The sequence below is a fragment of the Solanum dulcamara genome, chromosome 10 (genome assembly GCF_947179165.1).
Source record: "Solanum dulcamara chromosome 10, daSolDulc1.2, whole genome shotgun sequence".
Taxonomy (NCBI): domain Eukaryota; kingdom Viridiplantae; phylum Streptophyta; class Magnoliopsida; order Solanales; family Solanaceae; genus Solanum; species Solanum dulcamara.
The window spans coordinates 65,233,293-65,259,955 of record NC_077246.1 but is presented as its reverse complement, the minus strand read 5'-3'; the positions used below and the strand labels follow the sequence as shown (position 1 = coordinate 65,259,955).

At 36.9% G+C, this 26,663-nt stretch overlaps 1 protein-coding gene across 3 annotated transcripts in view; it reads right to left on the bottom strand.

Moving 5' to 3' along the window:
• Window positions 1-2,720: 2,720 nt before the first annotated feature.
• LOC129870105 (DExH-box ATP-dependent RNA helicase DExH5, mitochondrial) overlaps window positions 2,721-26,663 on the bottom strand; it is a 31,214-nt gene continuing 7,271 nt past the window's right edge. For 2 of the 3 annotated variants that reach the window (XM_055944707.1, XM_055944708.1), the window contains exons 5-19: window positions 24,132-24,227; window positions 16,623-16,811; window positions 16,368-16,527; window positions 16,154-16,284; window positions 9,426-9,593; window positions 9,078-9,350; window positions 8,515-8,709; window positions 5,649-5,852; window positions 5,405-5,474; window positions 5,170-5,318; window positions 4,744-5,049; window positions 4,413-4,472; window positions 4,183-4,335; window positions 3,939-4,049; window positions 2,721-3,775 (exon numbers count right to left, since the gene is read on the bottom strand). In XM_055944707.1, coding sequence (XP_055800682.1) covers window positions 3,320-3,775; window positions 3,939-4,049; window positions 4,183-4,335; window positions 4,413-4,472; window positions 4,744-5,049; window positions 5,170-5,318; window positions 5,405-5,474; window positions 5,649-5,852; window positions 8,515-8,709; window positions 9,078-9,350; window positions 9,426-9,593; window positions 16,154-16,284; window positions 16,368-16,527; window positions 16,623-16,811; window positions 24,132-24,227 — 2,721 coding nt within the window. In that variant the 3' untranslated portion in view covers window positions 2,721-3,319. Of the gene's footprint in view, window positions 3,776-3,938; window positions 4,050-4,121; window positions 4,336-4,412; window positions 4,473-4,743; window positions 5,050-5,169; window positions 5,319-5,404; window positions 5,475-5,648; window positions 5,853-8,514; window positions 8,710-9,077; window positions 9,351-9,425; window positions 9,594-16,153; window positions 16,285-16,367; window positions 16,528-16,622; window positions 16,812-24,131; window positions 24,228-26,663 lie in introns of those variants that run through there. The other variant, XM_055944709.1, reaches the window with a different exon arrangement.

Below are 26,663 nucleotides of genomic sequence, written 5' to 3'. Positions count from 1 at the left end.
ACACCGCTAAAGCAACAATTTTAAATTTATATAACAACAACAATAACAATCCAGTGAAATCCCACGATGTGGGATCTTAAGAGTGTAAAGTGTACGCAGACATGACTCCTACCAAGGTAGGACAGCTGTTTCCGAGAGACCCTCGACTCAATAAAAGCATAAAAGAAGTCAGATACGACAGAAAGTACAAAGCAATATGAAAAAAGCAAATAACGTAAGTAACACAGATAGAATAGAATACTGAAAGTACAAAAAGTAATAACTAATAACAGAAATCATAGCACAAAAAAATTTATAGTGCATTAATGCGCCTACTAATAAGGCAGAATAACGAGACTTGTATTAGCCTTCTACCCTAATATGGACCCTCCACACCCTCTTATCTAAGGTCATGTCCTCGGTTAGCGATTTTAAATTTATATAAAAAAAAAATACGAAATCGCTACACATGCAGCGATTTTAAGAAAACATTTTTTTACGGCATTAACAGGGTTAAAAATTGAAAAAGAATATTACTGATTTATCGCGGTTAATCGCACCTCGCACCTAAAGGAGTTGGTCCTTGTGAGGAGGAGGATTCTTCTCCCCAAACACCGATTTTTCCATTTTGGTACTTTAAAAAAATCAGTGCCCCTTTATATATTTTTGAAGAAAAAAATGGTCCTTTTAGCTCCGGACGCCTTATTGTGGCCACATTCATCCTCTTCGAGTTTAATATACCGTACAGATTGGTGCTGTCGTGCAAAAATGACAATAATGAGAATGTTGGTACGCTTTTACTTATTATTCTGAAACCACCTCAATCTCCAATAGATGCTTATCATATTTTATATAATTGAATGTCTAACTTAATTTTTCCTTTGATTTGATTGATAGAATTGTAGACAACAATATAAAGGATATAAGATGTTGCAAAATTTTAAGGTATTGAAAGACAACAAGGAACAGACTTTCCCATGGCTGTCTCAAACTCATATGGTCAGATTCCATTCAACTCAACATTATTAACCTAATCTAAATGATTCTGACAACTAGATCAAATGTCGAATTTCGAGGCATGTTTTTTTTTAAAAAAATAATAAGAATTCCTTGTCCTAATTGTCCTAATTGAAAAGAAATAAATAAAACTATACTATTCCAAGGGGGTGGTCCAGTTATCCCTATTCCATTAGTTTTCTTTTGGGTTAATAATGTTTTTTTGATTCCCTAGTCATTGATAAATTTTGATTGTAGTAGTTCTTTTATATTAGATTAAGCACATTAAATTTATAATTTATTAAATTATGCACTTTTGATCTCTTTGTCTGGAATATTCACAAACTTATCAATATCATTAATTATTTATCACTTAATTGCTAATTTATTATGTTAATTTAGTATTATTACTACATATGGAATACAGGGAATATAGTTTTATTAATTGTAAAATATAACATATTTTCTACATGAAAAGAGACCAAAAAAAAGTACACATTTTATATATTTAAAGGTGAAACATGTTGAATCATTTATTACAAGAATCAATAATTTAGGGACCAAAATACTACTATTCCTTTATTTTTTTTATATTTATCATTTTAGTATTCGAAATTCACTGTCCAAACTCCAAAGTAGGTAGAATTCATGTTTTATAAAGTCTATGAGATTTCTTTACCTAAAAATATCATTCTCAATATTTAAATTTAAAATCTCTAATCAAAATTGAAAGAACCTTTATTATTCCAGTTCATCATTTGAGATTTGTGGTGATTAAGAGTCACGAGACAATTACAGTCTCTATCAGTTGAAGCAACAATGCTACCAAAATTGGTCCATATTTTACCTTCTTACCTAATTTGATTCAATTTCTATATAAATTGAAACTTGCTTTTTATCAATTTGCCCAACAACTCAAAAACATCATTTCCTCATTTGCATTTTTTTTACACTAACAACTACTACAGTACTACAAAATGTTACAATATGAAGTTGCTTCAAGAAAAGAAACAGTAAGAAAAAAAAACATTTGACGTTAATTAACTTGGAAACTTGTAAACCAAAGCATCATATGGATCTTTTGGGCTTATGGTTGCAGCGATTCCGCTCGTTACACGGTCGTTGTTCCTTATTGACCCGGACACTGATACAAATAGTATAAGTCCTTTCGTTATGTTGGTCCTTACGAGAGAAAATGAACTTCTACGGGTGTAGCTTGTAGAAACTCCATAGGCGGTCATTCATTATTATAGCTCAAAGTTTCAAAATTTAAAATTTAAATTTCCAAAAATAAACTCCGTAGCTTGTATAAAATCGTATATTGAGTGTAATATTATATATCAAGTTTTAAACATTGTTGTAAAACAATATGAATGTTTTATATTATTGCTTATCAAGTATATAATATTGTCTACCAGATTAAGTAGATGAAAAGACGAAGCATTTCGTTTGCAAACAGGAAATTTCATCTGCAAAATTGACCTTTGAACCCTACTGTTAAATCAGTGACGCGAGTTCCATTTGGATTATTAATTTTAAGAATTTTAAGCCCATATGCAGTCTATCGGCAGCGCCGGAATACGAGACTGGGCTGGCTGCTCTCGACTCAACTTGAAATTTGTGTGAGCGCCCACACGCTAAAACAGTTCTAAAAGTATTCAAGATTCACAGTTATTTCAGTAAAGTAACAACAATAAATGTAGCCACATACTCCACGCCCCACGGATATTGCTCAAGGCTCTTGATTCGACTCTGCTTGTATTGATCATTGAGTAATCGAATAGCCCGGTATGTAACCAAACAGGCAACTAACCCTCCAAATGGAAGCATATGAACAGAAAAATCTGGATCGCTGAAGTTCAAAAGTCTAAGAACGGGCATTAATAGCAAAATAGGGTGATTTTCTAAACTATTAATATATACAAAGGATAAAGATAAAATATAATCATTAAGTGCAACAATACCAGAGCATTTGATCTGCTTCGAAAAAATATGAAGCATTTCCTCATCGCAAAGATATTGTAATTTCAGGTGCATTGGCTTGATGAGCAGACTGAACAGCTGCAAAGGCAAAATTTGGGACAAGTCGAAAAAAGCCATACCCATCCAACCTTGTTCCCTCCTCCCCCCTCGGATTTAGCTTGACTTCCAGATTTCAGAGGCAGTCTATTTTGCTACTGAGCCCAGTGCATTCATGAAACTCCAGAATCAGCCGTTCATTGGTTCCAGGATACCATATTCACATAAATTGGGAAACTCAGATGCTCCTATGAACCCACCCCGAACAAACCAAGGACATGAGGCTGTCCCAAGAATCACTGATGCCAATTTTGTGATGTCTACTTTATGCTTTTTTGCTCTTTTTCAGAAACTGAGACATCTGCTCAATGTAATCAGGACCTGCAAGGTGCCCTTCCAACAACCAGTTCAGAGCCTCAGCTGCTGCATCTTTTTCAGCTTGCTTTTTGTTGTTGCAAGGTCGTCCCATTATCTGCATTCCGTTGAACTCCACAGTTGCTCGGAACTGATTGTTATTAAGTTGCAATGACTTGTAGGTTGGTGTTGCATATCCTGCTCGATTCAGCAACGTCTGTAGCTGAGACTTAGCATTGTCACCTCCCGGACCACTTTCTATCCTTGACGTTGGAGCGGGTGGTGGTGCTCCAGCACATGGCTTGGAAGGAAGTAAAATCTGATGATTAAAAACGAATCTGCCACCGCAATGATCCTCTGAGATAAGCAACCGTATTGCTGACAGAAGTTCATGATAACTATGTACATCCATCCTAGGATTCAGGAGCTGTACCATGTAGATTGCCAACTTAAATTAAATATTATTTCAAAAAATTGTTAACAAAATCTCAGCTTCTTCAAACTTGACAAGGCACAAATCATAATAGCATTCCATCAGTTGTGAACCAATCTTTTAGCAGAATTGACAATAGAGTGAGGTAGTAACTTACTTTAGTGTGAATTAACTCATCAAGCTCTCTTCTTAGACTTCTGTACATTTCTGCTATAGTAGGGTTCATAAAGAACTCTAAGTATCCACCCAACATTTTCAAGTGACCGTCCTGTAAAAATGAAGTAAATAATTCCAATCAACTGAGAATACGTAAGCAGGTTAATTTACAATTTGCATTAACCTGCACACAAATTTCTCTCCTTCGGGATATAGGATCAACAGAAGTCAGGATGGGAGCTCACCACTTCCCCTTTTGAGATGGTTCCTCCAAACAGAAGCAGCACTGAGTCGGAGATAGCTGTAGAATCCCGGAGAAAGACAGAGTTTACTTTGATCTTTTCATTGAAAACCAGCCAAGGATATGGTATCCTGGAGTCCCGGGCATTAACAGAGTTCTTTGCATAACACCAGAGAGAGTAAGATCAATGGGACTTTTATTAAAGAAAACCAAATGCGTAGGTAGCATACTCACCGAGTGTAAAAGCACCTGACCATCTTCCATTGTTTTCAATGAAAATGACTTTTCATTATGCTGCAAAAGCAATAATTTCAGTAACATTGGAAGCAAGGATACTTCAACGCTCACAACAGGTTTTTTTTTTGCTGTTTCATAAAGCTTAAAATCATCCACTAGGGCACTTTACTACTATGGAATTATACATTTATAATTATGGATAAACGCTATTGTCCAGGTTGTTTCAAAATGAATAAAAAGGTACAGATTAAATGGGATTTATGGCGAATGCAAATATGATCTCTAAGATACAATATTGAAGAAAATAAGAAAGACACCCAGGTTTTACCTGTACAGAACAGATTCCAGGATACAACCCATAGCAGATGATCGCTCGAAGGAGATGCTCATCATAACTCCAAGAACTATACATGGTAATGTTGCTGTCAACAAGACCAGTATCGTTCAGCAAAGAGTAAAACTCCCTGCGAAGAGAATCAATAGCTTTCATAGACTGTGCAGACAGAAAATTCTTCCAGCAGTACTCATATCCAGCTAGGTCTCTTTCAGCATCCCTCCAACCCTCATATGCTCGGACAAGAGCAAGATGGTCACTAAAATCGCGTGAAAAATGAGCCTTAGCAGCGTCTGCAAGCTGAAAACAACAGCTAGCATGTCTCAAAACCATAACTGGCTCTCAAAGAAGTTATGTCCGATCCAACTAATGGAGATGAAGCAAATAATGATTAACAGCAACATGGAAGGCTCAACTTACATCTTTTTTGTCAAGTGGTGTCAAGAAGGGATCTCGGACACTAAGACCAGCAACAATAGTTAATATTGGGTCCAAACAATTCAAAATTGCCCCAAGTATAAGCATTTTCCCGAGTTTAGGCTCCATTGGAAGCATTGTTAAGTAACGTCCTGTCATTGAACCACAACAAAGGCAGACAAAAAATCAGCGGACTAAATAATTAGACTTGAATACAGTTAAAATTCAGTTGTTGTACCTAGAACAGTCAAATTTTCACTCTCATCGAAAGCCCCAATGATTTTCAGATACTCAATAGCATTTCGAACCTATCAGCAAAACAAAAGAAATACTTCATTGAAGCAACAAGCAAAGGGTGAACTTGTACCGATCACAAGATGGTCTGAACTTATATCAGAGGCCAGTAAACTGTACTACCGAATAAGAAAATTGCTAACATATTCATTACCACACTAGGAACAATAAATCTGAAAGAGCATTACCGCTAATAACTCGGGAGATTGCAAAGCCCTCGAGAGGAACTCAGAAATGCTACCGAGTTTTAAACTTTTAATTTGCAAACAAAGGGATTGCAAAGGAGTCCTCAGAATTTCTGGTAATTGATAATCTGCAAAAGCATCATATACACATCTGGGATAAAGATGATAGCATTCTCCAGGCTGAACACGTCCGGCTCGTCCCCTTCTCTATCAGTTTCATGCAAACATCATACAATTAAAATTGTGTCGGCAGTACCCAAAAGATTATTAGCATGAAAAGGGAGAACTTCCTACTAAAGAAACAGAAAGTATCAACAAGGTGAAAACTTGTCATGAGCAACGAAAACTGGAGACGAAAAGAAGTGAAATAATTAAATAAAATCCTTTCCCACTTACTCATATTTTACATCACATCATTATACCAGACAGCCATTATTTACCAATGCCAGAGCTTTGAGCCTTGTTATCTGTGTGTCTGTTGTGGTGAGTGTGTTTTCATACGTTAAAAGGACCTAATTTTCTAAGTAATTTCCTTTCTCTTTTGCATTCAACTCAAATCCCAAGCTTTTTGCAACCACAGGTCCAGGGACTTAACTTGCTTAGACCCAGGAACTCTAGGTCTTGACATTAAAAGGATTAGTAATAACAACTTGTTTCACATAAGAAGATCAATGAAGGCTAGTTTATATAGTCTTTTGTATATATAGTCAGGGTTTACTTTTGTTCTTTTTTTCTTTTAACTCTTTTTTGGATGTAACCACAGCACTTTTAGAGCTGGCTTTTGACATCAACAATACTTACCTCTGCAACAGAGAAAACGAAGGGTACAAGTACTTGAAATGTCAAGCTACAACTATTACAATTGTATATGACGTTGTTTTTGGTCAACACTTACCTCTGCAACAAAGAAAACGAAGGGTACAAGTACTTGAAATGAATTGTATATGACGTTGTTTTTGGTCTTTGGCTAAAAAAACATCTGATGAGTTCAGTCTCTGACAAACTCTTCGTAGTGCTAGTTACTTGGCAAAATGTATCAATGACACCCTCTGTCCCAAAGAATAATGACCACTTAGCCCTTTTGTTTTCCGATAAAGACAATGACCACTTTGCCTTTATCAAAAATACCAAAGGTCTACTTAACCTGACTGGATGTCCAAAAAATGATATCACTTTCTTGACGAGTAACTTCTATTAAATATTTTATAGCCGGAGTTCTTATCCAAAAATAATATTTTATAACCAGACTTGCAATTGGCATTCACGTGCCTAATGACAAGCAAACACTGAAACATGAGAGCAAAAGCCCACCCAACAAATGAAACGAAATCACTTCTGGTGTCTTTTTAAAATTAAAAAGCAACTCAATGGTGCTTTCCCATTTGAATACTTACCCAAACCAATTTTTTCAGCCTTCCTCCTGATAACCTCTTTTTTCAACTTAATCATCCAATTCAAAACACACATAAATTATAGGACAGCTGAAGCATGTAACTTGGGTGCTTTGTTAGCCTAAAATTAAAACATTCTTCAGCTTCTATCTTATTTGCAGTAGCTGTATTTGGCAGGATTCAGTACCAAAACGATTGCCAAAGGCAAATCATAGAGAAAATGCATAGGTGTTCCTTGAATATAGACATTCCACAGGAAAGAAAACAATCGTTACTCAACTTCATGAAATTTTGCATCCAGTTACAGATATTAACTGACGTATGGATGATAATTTGGACCACAAAAGCAGGGAAAGGAGGACAAAAAAGGCTGTTCTAATTTGGCAGCTTGTGAAAAATGCAAATAGTAAATTAGACTAGCAAAAGAACAAGTATAAACTAACAATCCGACCAAGAATACCATGAATTAAGGTGCATAAATGCATAATACACCAAGGGAGCAGAATCTTCACTGACAACCATTATACTCGAAAACATTTTTCTCTACCCTTATTGTCACATGCTGGTGGTGTCGGACCAGCTTGGGTGAACCTCAACTATTCCACAGATTACCTGATTACCTGCTACCTCCCACCAGCACAGGTACCTAGTAAACCTGACATTAAGGCTTGAACATATGGAAAAAATCACCTCATGTTTTATTCCGTCACTGGATATGAACCTGAGATCTTATGGTTCTCGTTCTCCTCTTACTCCATTGACCGCTAGGCCACACCTTTCGGTGCAACATTTTTCTCTACCTTAAGTTGAAGAAACATGCGTCTTTTATAAGCCTCACATCACTCATTCTTGAAAGGGCTATTACCAATATAAACTATGAAGATTTACTTCTAAGACAAGCAGGAGTTCAAATAAAACTGGAAAATATCAATGCCTCAGGTAGAAATCTAGCAAGCAGATCCCCATATAGTGAATTGCGGCACAAGTAAAAAATTATCAGACCCTCGAATCGAAGGACTTCCTGAAATGAAACCTAAGGTTTAAAAAGTACTGGTCAAGTCTGCACTTCAAATTAGAATGTGCATCAAAGCACAACCCATTCATCAAAGAAAAGGTTCAAGTATGAGGATTCAGAAATGTGATTAGTCATATGAAATTTCTACAGTTTGTAGATTTACAAAGCCTCAGGTGATGCATTGTCATAATCACAAATCAATAGCTTGCTAAAAGAATTGAAGGGTTACACGGGTATCATTATTCTCAGCTAGTCAATCTCTCTATTCGCGGCTATTAAGTGTTCCTTCCCAATCTCATGTGCACCCTTCCCCTTCCCCTTCCCCTCCCACACTGTTACAACCAGGGAAAAAGACAATCATCACAAAAATTCTAACCATCACATGACACAATTTATTATAAAGACATATATAACGTATCTTCCAAGCAGATTCAGAAACAAAAGGACCAGCAAAGTATCTTACTTGCCGAGCTGAAACCTTTGAAATCCAAGAAGGAAGCAAACGAGGAGTATTATTAAGTGCATCATATGACGTCTCTTTTGCCTTGCCACAGTCAATAACAAAAACTACATCATCGATCGTGATACTCGTCTCAGCAATATTTGTAGCCAACACAATCTTCCTCACTCCATCTTCAGGCTTGTCAAATATCAACCTCTACATGTAAGCAAAACGACTTATGAAAAAGCAGAGCATAAAGAGCTTAGCTATTGAACTGCACAACAAAGATCGTGAACTCCTTTTTATTTCTGATAAGTAGGAATTAGTAAATTATAGAACCTGCTCAATCGAACAAGTCAAATGGTAAGAAAAACAGAAAGTGCAAGTCACCAGTTAATGGGCAGAACACCTATTCCAATGACCGAACAAACAAGGAGAACAGAAAATATGAATTGACTAGTAATGCTTATACTGTAATTTTAGATTGGTAACAGAAGATATATCCTTGAGAATAGCTTGTAACAAACATAAAGTTTACATGCAAGGCAAATGCAAGGTAAAAGAAGTAATGCAAATTTCTTCACCTGCTCTGAACTAGCCATAGAACCATGGCATGCCAGCAATAAAACACGGCTTGTATTCCCCAAGATAGGATGAGATTGTAGCTTATCCTTCAAGGAACTTATGTCGTCCCAACCAGTCATAAAAACTAAAACAGCACCAGGCCTTTCATTTTCACAAATATGGCATAGAATATATTCTATAAAATTGAAGCCTATACAATCAGGATTCCAACAAGACAGAGACTCCTGTGTGTCAGGGCTAAATTCTTGGAAATCAGCAGCTCTGAGGGTGTCCTGACGACAAAGCAAATATTAGCAGAAGAGTTGTAGCAAATGAAAATTGTGGAAGCTGCTTTTAAAATTAGAAACCTCAACAGCAGAAGCAATCTGGCTCTTCCTTTTTCTTGGAGCTTGCTTGTTCATTTTCCACATTCTCTCCTGACCATAATCATCAATCTGATTGTCCAGCGTCAACCTGTACCCCGAGATCTCCAGAATATTTTCCAGGAAATGAGTGTGAACTGGATATGTAAATCCCTAATAGAGACCATGGAAAAAAATTTCAAAAAAAATGTAGAAGCAATGTAAGAATGGACCAAATGTTATCCAGAAAAAAAAAGGGATGAATGTGGATTCACTGTTTAGTGTCTTAACCAAGAAATCACAAACAGACATGATGTTAGATATCGATGCTCTACCCAATAAGAAGAAGAAATAACCCATACACGCATTTCACATATTCAATTAGGAAAATCCACATACAGAACAGGAAATTTCACTCCTATTCCTTTCAGCCACTTGGAAGGTCTATCATTTTGTCTAAATTTAATAAGTTCCGCAAAATAAGATGCTGATAGAATCCCAATCTCAACTAAAATTGTCAAAATCCTTCATGCAAGTAATCATTCTAGATTATTTTGTTGTAGTACTGTTCTGTTACTATTTTGTTTCTTATACTTCCATTATTTTTTTATCTGGACTGCTTTTTTTGAGCTGATGGTCTATCTGAGGTAGGGGTAAGGGCTGGGTACACTCTACCCTCCCCAAACCTCACCTTGTGGGACTACACTAGGGATGTTTTTGTTGTTGCTATTGTAGTAAGGTTCAAACTATAGGAGTATCTCAAACTACTAAGTCATACTATGAAAGTTTGGCGAAGGGTGTTCATTGACATAGAAAAGGCATACAACAAAGTCCAGAGGGGAGATTTTATGGAGATACTTGGAGTCTAAAGGTGTAACTGTGGCATACACTATAGCGATTAAAGACATGTACGATGGAGCCAAGACCTAGGACAGTGAGAGACCTACAACAAAGTCCAGAGGGAGCTTTTATGGAGATACTTCGAATTGTTGTTGTAGTAAGGTTCAAACTATAGGGGTATCAAACTACTAAGCCACAATATGAAAGTTTAGCGGAGGGTGTTCATCAACATCGAAAAGGCATACAATGGGTATGTTGTTGTTATAGTAAGGTTCAAACTATAGGAGTATCTCAAACTACTAAGCCACACTATGAAAATTTGGCGGAGGGTGTTCATCAACATAGAAAAGGCATACAACAAGTCCGGAGGGAGGTTTTATGGAGATATTTTGAGTCTAAAGGTGTACTTGTGGCATACACTAAAGATTAAAGACATGTACGATGGAGTCAAGAGCAGAGTGAGGACAGTGAGAGGAGACTCGAAACACTTCCTAATGGAGAAGGGGTTGCACCAGGGATGGTCCCTCAATCCGTTTTTATTTGTCTTGGTGATGAATGAATTGAACTAGCATATTCAAGAGGAAGTACTATGGTATATGTTATTTGTGGACGACATAATATTGATCGACAAGACATTAGGCATAGTTAAGGATATACTGAAGATTTGGAGACAAAACCTAAAGTCTAAAGGGTTGAGCATGACTAAAATTGAGTACGTGGAGTGCAAGTTCAATGTCGCATCACATAATGTGGATGGGGAGTGACGATTGATAATCAAGTCATTCCTAAGAGATGAAGCTTCAAGTATCTTAGGTGTATAATCTAAGGAAACTGGGAGATCAACGAGGACGTCACACATTGTATTGGAGCGGGGTGATGAAATGATGGCTCGTGTCCGGTGTTTTGTGTGATAAGGTAGTATCATTGAGACTTAAAAGGTAAGACCTATAGAGTGGTGGTTAATCGACTATGTTGTACGAGGTGGAGTATTGGTTGTTAGTCAAGAACTCGCATTATCAGAAGATGAAGGTAGCAGAGATTAGGGGATGCTTAGATGGATTTGTGGTCATACAAGGAGTGACAAGATAAGGAATAGGGATATACAGGGAAAGGTGGGAGTAACCTTCATGGTGTACAAGATGCAGGAAACAAGGTTGATGGTTCAAACATGTGAAGCGGAGGAGCACAGGTGCCCCAGTAAGGAGGTATGAGAGGCTGACAGTGATAGGTTTGAGGAGAGGTAGAGGTAGATCGAGGAAGAATTGGGCAGAGGTGATTAGACAAGACATGACACATTTCCACCTTCCCTGTGATAGAGCGGGGTTCTAGTCTGGAGCATCTATCAATTTCATTACCACTATTATTATTTTTATGCTAGCATTATCATATCCTTCGATTTTATTACTACTCTTGTTTCATTTACGTTAGCTACCTACATTATTTTATTGTTAGTACTTTCCTTTCTTTTTTATCATTGCTTTTTACTCTTGCTCTTCTTTCAAACTTGTTCTCGAGCCGAGGATCTATCAAAAATAGCCACTCTACCCCCTCAAGGTAAGGTTTGCGTACACTCAACCCTCCCAATATATTAGTCAGAAGAAATTGAAGACTCTTTCTCCATCTCATAACAGTAAGTATCTTAAAAACAAGAATGCACACTACAAATAAACCAGTTGCTTAATTAATGAAGAAAAACTATAGAAGCTCAACAAATAGTAGTTAAACTCATGAAAGCTGTGAGTTGTATAAAAATGGAATCGTGTCAACATCTTGGATGTCCAAAATAGAAAGAGTGTCACATAAATTGAGTCTTATGAAAAGGGAGGATGCAAGGTGTTATGAAGGAAGATGAAACTCAATTGAGAAGAGATCTAGATGATTTTCTTTAATAACCGTGGTGCCGAGGCCAACTTGTGCACACCTTGACTAATTCCATGAGGTATCTACTACAACATGCAAAAGTAAGAACTATATTTATAGGAGCACTTGAAGCTGCAAAAAAAAAAAGCACAAAGGAAGAAAGAGAAAGGAGTGGTGAACTGGATGCAGGGAAAATGTGGTTTAGAATTGATCAGAGCTTTCTTTGGGGCGTCCTCACACTTGGTTTCTTCCTCCGCTACAAGATTTCACCCTTTTTTTACTTCATTTATCTCAAGTCATTTCAGTTGTTAAAGTTGTATTGTATAGTTTTAGTCATTATGTTGGCCTCTAATACAGTTGTATGTAACCAAATTTGTAATTCATCTTCTTTCACTTGGATCTTCTCATATAACTTGCCCTTCAATTGTAATAAAGTTTTAGGATAATTTCAGAGAACTCCCCTCAGGTTTAGCCTAAAACACTAACTTCCCTTGTGATTTCAGCTATTACACTTACCTATCGTATTTTAAGTTTTTTGTAACAAAACTTGTTTTAATGATAATACTTATCTAATATTCCAAAGTTACCCTTTGTGGCATTAATTGTTGAATACTAAATTTTGGGACAAAAATCTTCAAGTCTATAACTTTAGACCATAAATATTCCAACTAAATTGCTCATCTCTGCACCATCATTCACTGAATGCATTTATTTTATTACCTTGTATATGAACTACATAACCTTGCTAACTGCTACTATTCAAGCATATTTAATTTTAGATGTAATGCTTTCCAGTTACGTATCAATATTTCTAAGTATAAAAAGTTGTTACTAATAATTTACCTTAAGTAAATACAAGATAGTATCTGAGAAACAAAATATTGTCGGGTACATATATTAAGACCATATAATTTTATATTTGAACATGATTTATTATTAATCCTTAAATCCAAAATATTATCAAATTAAAAAATGTATTATCTCATATTAGATGGAAGAAGTGATGTTTATATGTATATTTCAAAGTACAAATCCGGATGCATCTTTTATTTTTTACCCAAAAAAGGATTTATCCATCGATTAACACTTATAATTTCTTGTGGTTTCTTTAGATTTTAAAATATAATTTAATTATTTTCATATGTTGATTTGTCTTATGAATCCAAATTAAAGCTAAAAAAACAAATATATTGTTAGAACGTTGAACGAAAGATTGTTCGGGTCATCAATCTAGTAGGAGTATGTCAATGTCACAAAAGGGTATTTTTGGAATGTTATTGAAAGATTATCATTTAAACAAGTTTGGTTACAAAAAAATTAAAATAGGGGAGGTAAGTGTAATATTCAAAACCACGAGGGAAGTGAGTGTTATAAGGCTAAATTTGGGGGAGGTCTCTGAATTATCCCTAAAACAAATTTAAAATGTGTATATTGATATAATTTGCTGTTTATTTAATACTCATATATGCTTACTCTAAATGACTTTGTATGGGAATCTCTGTTTATTAACTAACTGGGTTCATGGAGATTTAGTGGCATTCATCTGTAATATATGAAGGCAAATACATATATATGATATTTACTATCCAGTGATACCATGAGATATGAGAAAATACATGTTGGGAGGACAAAAGTTAGCTGTGTTTTTAATAATTTTTTTGAAATTTGATAAGAAAATTGAACCACAGAGAAGCTATGTCATCAGATATGGTTGAGTAAATGGTGTTTGCTCCAGCTTAATACAGCTTGAGTAACTTTATGACAAAGTTTTCTTATGTCTTGCATTTTAATTGTGGACACTCTTATTTTCTTTTTGCTAAAATTGTCTCATGGAAATAATTAAAGAAAATCGGTGAACAAATAAGTAACTAAAACATGACAAATTCAAATATAAAATTCTGTCTTGAAATATCGGACTTTAGACGTTCTCTTTCATTCTGAAATCTTATGTTAAACAAAGGCCAGAACCAAACATCTCAGCCAAAATATAATGTTAAAATCTCCTGAATAGAATGGTTAAAATCTTATAGACCAAATTATTTTGTGCATTTCACTTAATTATCTACGTTTCATTGCATGTGCTCAGGGTAGAAGTTTGTATTAACGTATCACCATGCCATTAAGAACTTTTATTTAAGTTCTTTTTTTTCTTCTAATAGGTGGAATAGAATAACCCGGTTGAAGCATAATAACCATATGTTTGTATTATACCTCTTAAAATAGAAGTGCAGTATTCAAATATAATATCCAAATAAGCTTAATTGTTCATCTTTGTAGCTTTATATAACGTCACATCGTTTTGAATTGATAGAAAATGTTAACAAAATAGCATTAACGCTCAGAAGATATTATTTTAATTTCAAATGACTAATTAGCTTATTGTCTTCTAATTTATTTATATTTTAGGTTTCAAACAAATAAAGTTAAAATACAGATTAAAATTTCTATATATAGAAGTTTTAAGAGAAAATATCCTAACCCCCCCCCCCCCCAAACCTATACCCGAAATCCCAACTACACGGGTGTCCTATCACCCTCCGAACATTTCTTTTATCTATTTTATACACCCCTGAGTGTTGACCTGTCATAGGAGGTGAGAACACCTCCTCTAGGCGCGTTACAGGAGGCAAAAATGCTCCAAGTTGCCCAAAATTGTACACACATGTATATCCACATAATTTTTGGGAAAAAATAATCCCACCAGTCATCTTCCCCAACATTAAATATCCTTCTTCCCCACCATTTTCACGATTTTCTTCTTCAATTTTTCACAATTTTCTTCCAAAAATAACTAGGGTTTAGTCGTTTGTGGTAATTTCTACTTCAAATCTTGAAGTTAGGGTTTGAAATCACAGCTCCAATTTCTTATTTAGGGTCTTTAATTTGAATTTGAATTTTTCTTTAAATTCATTAAAAATGGCAAATGCAAACTTGAATAAGCTTTGTATGGATGAATCAGAACCAATGCTCAACGGTGAAGTGAGATGCAAACATGAATTTTGCTGAATTTGCAAACTTCTTGGTCAAAATCAAATCTGAGAAGAAGATTTTGGTCTTGCCCATGCTATGGTGTATGTGTTTTCCCTTGTATTCTTCCTTCACTTTTTATCCAATTGATGCTAATGTATTATTTTTTCTCTATTTTCAGTCTAAAAATTGTAAATTTTTTCGATGGATAGACAAAGAAGAAGTGGATCCAAGATCAAATTTTATCCTTCCAAGATTGGTAAACAAAATCAAAATAAAACACAAACTCAAATTAGGAACAAAGAACTAACCTGTACTGAAATTAAGCTGACAAACTACCTAATCAAGTTGAAAATGCACTCAAGAATGCTTGGACAATCACCAAGAAATGTGTAATCAATGGGGTGAGGGAGATGAGAAAAGAGAAAAAAGAGCCGGGTCTGATTTCTTTAGGAGGGAATAGAAAAGAAATCGAGGGAAAAGAAAAACAATCGAGTGGTTGGGTCTAATGTTTAAGTGGGACCCGCGTGTGTATACACGATACTCACTATATTTGGTTTATGTGGATAGGTTAGCACTCAGGGGTGTATAAAATAGATAAAAAAAAATGCTCAGGGGGCTGATAGGACACCCGTGTAGTTGGTATTTCAAGTATAGGTTGGGGGTTTTTTAGACTATTTTCTCATGTTTTAATAATTAAAATATGATACACGTAGTTAAATTGATAAAAAAGAGAAAATCAATGTACAAAATATATAGAATGAAGTAGCAAATTTCAGATAAAAAGATCTCTTCAGAGAGAAACACCTCACGATATTATTGTTCAGACAACATCACATTATTCAAATTTAATTTTTTTCTGTAACAACTATTTTAATGTTTTCTTCCTCTACGACCAAAAGAATATACATGAGAAATCAACCTTAAACTTTCTGTGAAGTCAAACTGTCTTATCACATAAATTGGGATTCAGGTAGTACAGAACAACAGGGAGAGGAATGGGACCATTGGCATAAATTAATTTTGAGCATCAATTGAAAACACAATTAGTCTACCAACTTACTCACCGGAATGTGGACTAGTGGAGCCCCATCAAAGTATGAAGAGAAAAGCTCTGCATCTAAGGTGGCACTCATCAAAATCAACCTTAATTCTGGCCGGCGTGGGAGTAAATCCTTAAGCACTATTAGCAAAAAGTCTGGCATAATACATACTCAATTGTTAGAAAGTAGATTCCATGAAGGCATGAACTCCACAATCTCTTTAAAGACAGCAATATACCTTCGTTCATTCCACGTTCATGAATCTCGTCCACAATTACATGCGTAATTCCCTTCAGATTTCTATCAACTAGCAGTCTTCTTAACAAAATACCAGTGGTACAGAAGAGGAGGTGAGTGTCCCTTCCTTTAACACCTTCTAGCCTAACTTTATATCCAACCTGCAAAGACAACAAAGAAGACAGAATACTTATTCCAAGCTTAAGTCATGTGTGATGGAATGGATGCCAATTAATTAGCTAGTACAGATACTCACTGTTTCACCCAACAACTCCCCTCTCTCTGCAGCAACTCTTTCAGATACTGCCATAACAGATATTCTTCTTGGCTGCGTACATATGATACTACACATGTCTCCACGAACAGCCTCAATTTCAGACTCTAAAATAAATTGCGGAATCTGTGTGGTCTTCCCACAGCCAGTTTCACCAGAGACAATAACCACCTGTGCACACGGAAAAGCATATCCTAACATCAGCATCATCATGAGAAGGTTTAAAAAGATCAAGCCTTTCCCAAGGCATTTAGCTACTTCATGTTTTCTTTTACACATTCCATTTTGAACTATATTAGTTTCCTAACTAAAATTAGAAAAACAAAAAAAAAACAAGCTAAGAGCGGGCAACACTCTTCAAATGGCAAAGAGGTCATTTGCAGACAAAGCTAACATCCAGTAATGGTTAGAAAATGGTGTTACCAGAATGCTAGATGAATTTAATAGAGCTTCAAAGGGCTCCAAGAACTGCATTTTGCTATCCTATTCAATCTGTATGCTTTAAATCTTTTCATTTTGCACTTCTTCGCTTAAGCCACACCCCTAAATCCCAAGCAAGAAGAAGAGATTTACAATGCTGAGACATATTCCAAAACAGACTCCTTTTATGTACCATTATTTGTTTTCATTTCATCGCCCTTCATCTGCTTTATGCTTGACCAACGAAAAGGACTTTGGTTCTTCCACTATATGTGAATGCTTTCCTAGATATCTCACATGGCAATATTTGTGAAGGTTCATTTGGTTTCTGAGAAGGAACTGGATAAACAATCAATGGTGACTGGACTAATTTGGGATTGATAAGTTATGATCCACCATCCATCCAAAGGGAGTGAGGAGTCATGTGGGATAAACAATCCTAGGATTAGGACTCAAAAGATCATAAGTTATGATCCACCATCCATCCAAACCCTAGCCCATCGCTCTTTCTTTCTTTCTTCTGCCATCTCAATCTTGTTCTCGTTCTCCCTCAATCCACTATGGAACAACCTCCAATCCCCACCCCTCTCCAGGGATTCTCGCCCCTCACCTTTTCCCCTTCACCCTACCTGTCAGCTTCCGTCTTTCAACCACGTGCCTCTCTGTTTCCCCTTCCTACCATTGACCTCTTTTCCCTCCCTTCCTCCCAAATGCATGTCAATAGCGCTCTCTCTCACCCCTTCTCAATCTCCGCTCTTATCACATAATCTCATTCTCTATCTATCTATCTATCTATCTCTCACACCATCTCTCTAGCTTCTTTTTTTGTCTTTTTTTCTGTTTGCAACAATTCCCTCTTAAATCTTAGAATAGAAATAGGTGCATACAATCCTACTTAGAGTAGGAACAGAAATAGGAATATTAATAGAAATAGTAAATAGTATCCTACTTGGTAAAGATTTTATTGTCGTGTCTATAAATAGGGTCTTTGTGTAATAATGTAGATACAACAATTCAATAATATATTTCTCACATGGTATCAGAGCCTCTACGATCTTGGTAGAGAATCAAAGAGCTTCCGCTGCCGGCGGGCGGCTATTAACCATATATGTCGCCCGTTTGGCCAATTATGTTAGCAAAAGTCGGGGTCACCGTATATCTTTCTGATAACTATTTTCTCATATCTAATTTGCGTAGTACCATGCCATTTTTTCGGTGACAATTTTCTTATATCTAATTTGTGTAGTACCGTGCCATTTTTTCGGTGACTACTTTTTCATATTTAATTTGTGTAGCACCGTGCCATCTTTCCAGTGACTACTTTCTCATATCCAATTTGTGCAGCACCGTGCATCTCGCCGGACTACTTCTCATATTTAATTTGCGTAGTACAATTTTTTTCAAATTACTTTTTCATATCTGAGTTGCATAGCACCTTGTGTCTATTCAGTGACTCCTCAAATTTGATTTGCGTTGTTCTATGCGTCTTTTCAGTGACTCCTCAAATCTGATCTGCGTAGAGTTATGCCATCATTCCGACCCTACCCATATAATTCTCTTTCCCAATAGGGTTGTGCCGTCAATCCAACCCTATCCATATAATTCTTTCTCAGTAGGATTGTGCCATCATTCCGACCCTACCCATATAATTTTATTTCTCAGATTGTGATCACTTTCAGCTATCAAATCTACTAATCCAGCGCATGAGCATGTTCCGGCCAGTTTTACGGCGACTTTCTTATTTCAGATATTCTCTTCATTTCGAGACGTTCCATATATTTTATACCGAATTTCGAGCACTTTCCAGCGACCATTGCATTGTTTTCGAGAGATCTGAATTTTCCTGTAGTGTTCTCTTTCTGTTTCAGATTTACTTTTGCCAAAAAAAAAAAGAAGAAAGAAGAAGGTACACTCCGATATTTAGGTTGGATTATTGTGATATTTTCTCTCCCGTGGCTAAAATAGCATATGTTTGTCTTTTTCTATCTATAGTTGTCATTCTCTATTGGCCTTTTAATCAGCTGGACATTAAGAGTGTTTTTTCTCCACAGTGATCTCTAGGAAGAAGTCTATATAGAGAAACCACCTGATTTTGTTGCTCCGGGGAGTCTTGTAGCCTTATATGCCGATTGAAACAGTCTTCTTAAACTTGATTTGGAAAGTTTAACACTGCAATTCAGAAATTTTTCACTCTGTGTTTTATCGACATTATGCTCCAAATTCAGTATTTCATGAGAAGACCAAGCACATTGAGATTGACTAACATTATGCATCAAATACAATATTTCATGAAACGACTGAGCACATTGAGATTGACTGCCAATTTTGTGAGCGGTCACTCTTACTCTTCTCGGGGGATTCCACCCACAAACGCAAAGTTTATGGCTGACTGATATTGCCCATCACCATTTGAATACTTTATGAAATGGGTGGAGTAACAGAAAATATAACCATGATCAACTTGCACATATCTCACTAAGCTCCTCATCGGTCCTCGTATTAATTAAAGGAAAAATTACACCTAATAGACCAATTGTGAAACTATTTACCCAAATTGGACCCAACCCAAACTATTTATCCTTAATAGACTCATGACCCAAAATATTTACCCTCTTAACCCACCTTTTTCCTTTTAATTTCGCGCATGACGTCATGCTGTCGTCAGCATCACTACTCCTCTTTGATACCTTCAGAGTATATTATACTCTGATGGTATCAAACAATTTCTTCATGATACCATCAGAGTATATTAAGTAGTTTCGCTGAAGCACTGTCTCTTCCTTCTTGATACCATTAGAGTATATATATACTCTCATGGTATCAAATGTGTATTTATGCCAGTGCCCCTTCCGTTGTTCCTCTTTGATACCATCAGAGTATATTATACTTTGATGGTATCAAGCAATTTATCAAACAGTTTCTTCTTGATACCATCAGAGTATAATATACTTTGATGGTATCAAGAAGGAAGAGACAGTGCTTCAATTAAACTGCATCAGAGTATATTGTATACTCTCATGGTATCAAATGCGTGAGATAGTTCAAAATAAGGGGTATGAAAGTAAAGGAGTATCCAATGGTAAATAGTTTCTTTTTTTGGTGTATAACAATAATTATCCCTTAATTAAATTTATAACAAGCTAGGGACATATGACTTGTATGCACTAGCTTGAGAGGGAGTGTTAGAATAGGAATAGGTATATACAATCCTACTTAGAGTAGGAATAGAAATAGGAATATTAATAGAAATAGTAAATAGTATCCTACTTGGTAAAAGATTGTATTGTAGTGTCTATAAATAGGGTCTTTAAGTAATAATGTAGATACAACAATTCAATAATATATTTCTCACAATTGTAATATATAACTATCCCATATCGGTTGTAAGAATTTCTGGAGGAATTAATAGTGAGCTTAATGTTTTAGGTTGGCTAATCAGATTTTTTCACGTGATACTAGAACCAAACTGCAGTAGGCTCATTTTCTCACCTGCAAGTTCACTGCCACAATCACTCTCACTTCTAATCCAATTGTATAATTGCTTTACTTTATCAACTTGAGATTCTCTCTATACCCAACCGTTTGAGCTACTATCTCTACTTTAGGCCTTCTCTCTACTCCAAGCTCACGTTTCAACGCCCTCCTCTCTCAACATTAGCCTACTCATCAACCCTACTCTCTACTCCACGTCCACATTTCTACATGTTGAGCCAAGCCAAAAAAAAAAGAACAAATGTTTTATCTCATGTCAATCCTAGAAGCAGTTACACGTTCCAGAAGGTGTTAGAGACGTAATACGTAAATTGCCTAAACTGTCTATGGTTTCCAAAGGAATTTTTAATCATCCTGGACTTCTCCAAATTAAGATTTTGGGTTGAACGCTCAAGTTTTTTAACATGTTGCTAATTGTTCCCTTTCATCTCCTTCTAACTTATATTGCTATATACTGGATTTTCTTGCTTCAAAAAGTTTGTAGATAACAAAGCATTTTTTATAAATTTGAAGGAACAAAAAATGAGATCCCGATGGATTTTTGGAAAAATGTAGGCGAGGCAAGTATGGAGTGGATGAATGGGTTGTTTAATGTCATTCTTAGGACAGCTAAAATGCCCGAAGAATGGAGATGGAGTACAATGGTGTCGTTGTATAAGAACAAGGGTGATATATAGAATTGCAACAACTATAGAATATCAAGCTACTACGCCATACTATGAAAGTTTGGGAGAGGGTGGTCGAGATAAGGAGGGGTGTGTCTATCTCTGAGAACCAATTCGGATTCATGCCTAAGCAATCCACTACAAAAGCCATTCATCTTGTAAGGAGATTGTTGGAGCAATATAGGGACAAGAAGAAACACTTGCAAATAGTGTTCATTGACCTAGAAAAGGCGTACGATAAAGTCCCAGGAAGGTCTTGAAGATGTTTGGAATCTAGATGTATACCTGCGGCTTACAGTAGGGCAATTAAGGACATGTACGATGGAGCCAAGACCGGGTTAGGACAATGAGAAGTGACTCAAAAACACTTCTCAGTCATGATGGGTTGCACCAAGGATAAAACCTTAGCATGCTCTTAGTGATGGACGAATTGACACATCATATTCAAGGGGAGGTATCATGGTGTATGCTATTGCATGGAGTAATGATAGGCCTAAAATTTGGGGATGGCCATGGAGTCTAAAGGTTTCAAGTTAAACATGACTAAAACAGAGTACCTGGAGTGCAAGTTTAGTGATATGATGCATTAGACGGAGGTGGAAAAAGAGATCAATGCACAAGTCATACCCAAGAAAGGAAGTTTCAAGTATCTCGAGTCCATAATCCAAGGAGACGAGGAGATTGATGATGATGTTGCACATTGTATTAGAGTGGGATGGATGAAATTCCTTGCGTTCGAGTATTGTGCAATAAGAACATGTCGCCAAGTCTTAAAGGTAAGTTCTACAAAATGGTACTTAGACTAACTTTGTTGTATGGGGCAGAGTGTTGTCCAGTCAAGAGCGCTCAAATTTTAAAGATGAATGTGGAGGGGGGGTGAATGAGGATGCTCAAAGCCTCAAATGGATGTGTGGCATACTAAGAGAGATATGATTAAGAACTACACGACAAGGTGGGAGTGGCCTTTGTGACGGCCAAGATGAGGGAAGTAAGGTTGAAATGGTTCGGACATGTGAAGAAAGGGTGCGCGGATGCGCTAGTAAGGAGGTGTGAGAGGTTGTCTGTAACCGGAGTCAAGAGAGGTAGAGGTAGGCGAGGAAGAACTGAAGAAGTGATTAGATAAAACATGGCCCAACTTCAACTTACTGAGGCCAAGACCCTAAATAGGAAGGTATGGGGGTTGAGGATTAGGGTAAAAAGTTAGTGGGTAGCGAGTGTTGTCACACTTCATGTGGGAGAGGCATAGAGCTAGCCTCCTCTCCTCTTCTCCTTATTAGTAGTATTATTTAGTAATTGTGTAGTTTCTTGGCTATGGATGGATTCAGGAGAGGTAGGGGTAGACCGGAAAAATACTAGGAAGAGGTGATTAGACAGGATATGATAGGTTGGTGTGGAGGACACAAATTAGACTAGAAGGATAGTAAGTAGAAGTGTGTCCATACTAGTAGGTAGGTAGGTAGGAGAGTATTGACTTGATGTTCATTTTGTAGTCGTAGTATTACTCTTATTTCTTATTCTTCAATTTTTGTTATTATATGTTGTTTCATGTAGTTTGATTATAGTATTATTTTGTTGTAGTTTTATTATTGTCTGTTGTTTTCTTTATTTCTATTACTTCTTTTTCTTGACTGTTTTTATCTTGGGTTGAGGGTCTATCGGAAATAGTCGATCTACCTCTGAGGTAGAGGTCAGTTATACGTACACTGTATACTCCCCAGACCCCACTTTGTGGGACTATATTGGGTATGTTGTTGTTGTAGTTTCCTCTTAGGAGTCGTTCGGTAGGGTGTATAAGAATAATATTGAATAGTGTGTATTAGTAATGCATGCATTAATAGTGCTTGCATTAATAATACATGCATTAGTTATGCAGAGATTATGCAGTGTTTGGTTTAGTGTATTAAAAATAATGCATTGCACAACTTCTATAAAATAAATGTTTGTTCACAAAAATACCCTCCACACTGAAATGGGAAATATCTTAAGAGTGAGGGGTAGTTATGTATTAATCAATTTAATGCACGTGGTGAAACCCTTTGTATTACTAATACGTGAAAATCCATGGTATTAATAATACACACCTCAATACATAATAGAGTGTATAACTATACATAGGCTAAAAAAGTGTACCAAACAAACTCCTATAAATACACAAAGCTAATACATAAATTATTTTTTCTAATACACTCTACCGAACGACACCTTAATGTATATTACTATTTGTTGCTTTATTTGCTTTGTATCTTGTTATTTTGCTGTCATATTTTTCTTGCAACCCTGTTTTGAAAATCTTTCTTTTGAGACGAGTATGTTGTTGTTGAAAGAACGAAAAAATTTGTATCAACTGGTTGTGACAGATTTACTTTGATGATGAACATTGTAGAAAAAAAATTCAACTAAAAACAAAAGTTGTTTCAAAAGAATTTTTGGTACTAAAATTTTTATTCAAGTTCAAACTGAACATCGGGGTGAAAAGTTGCCAATTTTTCCAGTTGGTTGTCCAATTAACCTATCATTAGACAAAAGAAAGTAATACCACATTTAGTTTCCTGATTACAGTCCAACATGTCTGGATTCTAATCATGGGATGTCTTGCTTGCCTGCCAACCACCCAAAATGAATGTTAATTGTTAAAAATATGAGAAAGGCTTTTTTCTTCTAGAATATTGTTTTTTGATAGTTTCACAACCACATCTTTTATGATCTTACCCAAATGTATCATAAAAACAACAAATCAAAAGAAGCTCTCCCTTTCTTCTTTTTCTCCTTTACCAGTGACATAAAATGCACATGGCACATGGCACATGGCACATGGCACATGGCACATGGCACATGGCACATGGCACATGGCACTGCTCTAATACAGCTATGACGGGCCAAGTGGCAAGGATAGATTTCTCAAGATCTGATGTACCTGGTTCTGTGAAATGGCACTTAATATTGCATCTTTTTCCTTATACGCAGGTAGAGTGCTACGAAATTCCAGCATCTTCCTACCCTCAGGTGATTCCTGTAACAAACAAGAATGTTATTCCATGAATCGATATTCCACGGGGAACAAAAAAAACAAATAATGCTGATACAATTTTACAACATTATATAAAACAAACAGAAATAAACTCAAAAAGAACAACAACAACAACATACCCAGTGGAATCCCACTAAGTAGGGTCTGGGGAGGGTGAGTGTACGCAGACCTTACCACTACCTCGAGGAGGTAGAGAGGCTGCTTCCGAAAGACCCTCGGCTCAAGTGCTTCAAATCCAAGTAAAAGATTAAAAAACAATAAGGACAGCATATCAATGAATAGAAAAGTCTACAATGGAGAAACAACACTAACAACAAAAAAGTATGATAATAGAGACACGATACACAACACAATACGTTGATCCTCCACTAATCCCTCCCCCTACTAACCTTCTACCCTAATACGCGTCCTCCACTCTTTCCTATCTAGGGTCAAGTCCTCGGTAATATGGAGTTGCATCAAATCCTATCTAATCACCTCTCTCCAATACTTCTTTGGCCTACCTCTACCCCTCCAATTCCCCCCTACAACCATCTTCTCACACCTCCTCACTGGGGCGTCAATGCACCTCCTTCGCACATGTCAAAACCATCTCAACTTGCTTCCCTCATCTTGTCTGCCAAAGGGGTCACTCCTACCTTCTCCCGAATAACCTCATTCTTAATCTTGTCGCTCCTAGTATGACCACACATCCATCTTAACATCCTCATCTCCGCAACATGCATCTTCTGAACATGAGAGTTCTTGACTGACCAGCACTCCACCCCATACAATAGGGACGGTCTAACCGCCACTCCGTGAAATTTTTCTTTAAGTTTGGGCGGTACCTTCTTATTGCACAAGACTCCAGATGCAAGCCTCCATTTCATCCAAGCCACCCCAATGCGATGTGTGACAGCATTGTCGATGTACCCACTACCCCAGAGTACGGACCCAAGATACTTAAAACTTTCTTTCTTGAGAATAGGTTGTGTGGCAAGCCTCACTTCTGCATCTGCTTCATCTGCCACACCGCTGAATTTTTGGTCTTGCTCAACCTGAACCCTTTGGACTCCAGAGTTCGTCTCCAAACCTTCTACCTAGTATTAACTTTGTTCTGTGTCTCATCAATCAATACTATGTTGTCTGCAAATAACATACACCAAGGAACCTCCTCTTGAATAGATCGCGTCAACTCATCCATCACCAAGGCGAATAGGAAAGGACTAAGGACTGATCCCTAATGTAGCCCCATCTCCATTGGGAAGTGCTCCGAGTCTCCTCCCACTGTTCTAACCCGAGTCTTAACTCCATCATACATGTCCTTTATCGCCCTGATATACACCATTGGGATACCCTTAGCCTCCAAACACCTCTAGAGAACATCCCTCGGGATTGTCATAAGCCTTCTCAAGGTCAATGAACATCATATGAAGATCCCTCTTCCTTTCCTTATACTTCTCCATCAATCTCCACATAAGATGGTAAGATGGATGGCTTCAGTAGTCGAACGTCCTGGCGTGAATCCAAATTGGTTCTCAGAAATAAACACCGATTTCATCACCCTCACCTGCACCACTCTTTCCCAAACCTTCATAGTGTTGCTTAGCAATTTGATCCCCATGTAATTATTACAGTTTTGGATATCACACTTGTTCTTCTACGATGGAACCATTGTACTCCACCTCCATTTATCGAGCATTTTTGCCGTCTTTAGCATTGCATTGAACAACCTAGTCAACCACTCCACACTTCCTTGTCTATGCTCTTCCAAAAATCCACCCGAATCTCATCGGATCCGATCGCTCTTCCCCTTCTCATGCTACTAATAGCGCGTGTAACCTCTTCAACTCTAATACATCTACAGTACCCAAAGTCCCATAGTCTTATCAGAATGTGCCAAATCACCCAACACAATGTCTTTGTCTCCATATTCGTTTAAGAGTTTGTGGAAGTAAATTTGCCATCTTTGCTTGATAGAGGTCTCCCTCACCAACACCTTGTCGTCCTCATCTTTGATGCACTTCACTTGATCCAAATCACGAGCCTTTCTCTCTCTCGCTTTTACGAGCCTATACAATTTCTTATCCCCACCTTTGTCCCCTAGGCCGACATATAAGCGTTCAAACGTTGGCGTCTTAGCAGTTGTGACCGCTACCTTAGCTTCTGTCTTTGTCGTCTTATAAACTTCCTCAAGCATCCGCTTCTCTTCCTTGTCCGCGCACTCCACTAACTTAGTATAAGCAACCTTATTTGCTTCCACTATACCTTGGACTTCTCCATTCCACCACCAATCTCTTTGATGACCACCAAAATTACCCCTCGATATCCCTAGCACCTCTGTAGCTGCTTCCCTAATGCAATTAGCTGTCATATCCCACATGTTGCTCACATCCCCGCTACTACTCCAAGCCCCTATACAGATCAAATTCTCCCCCA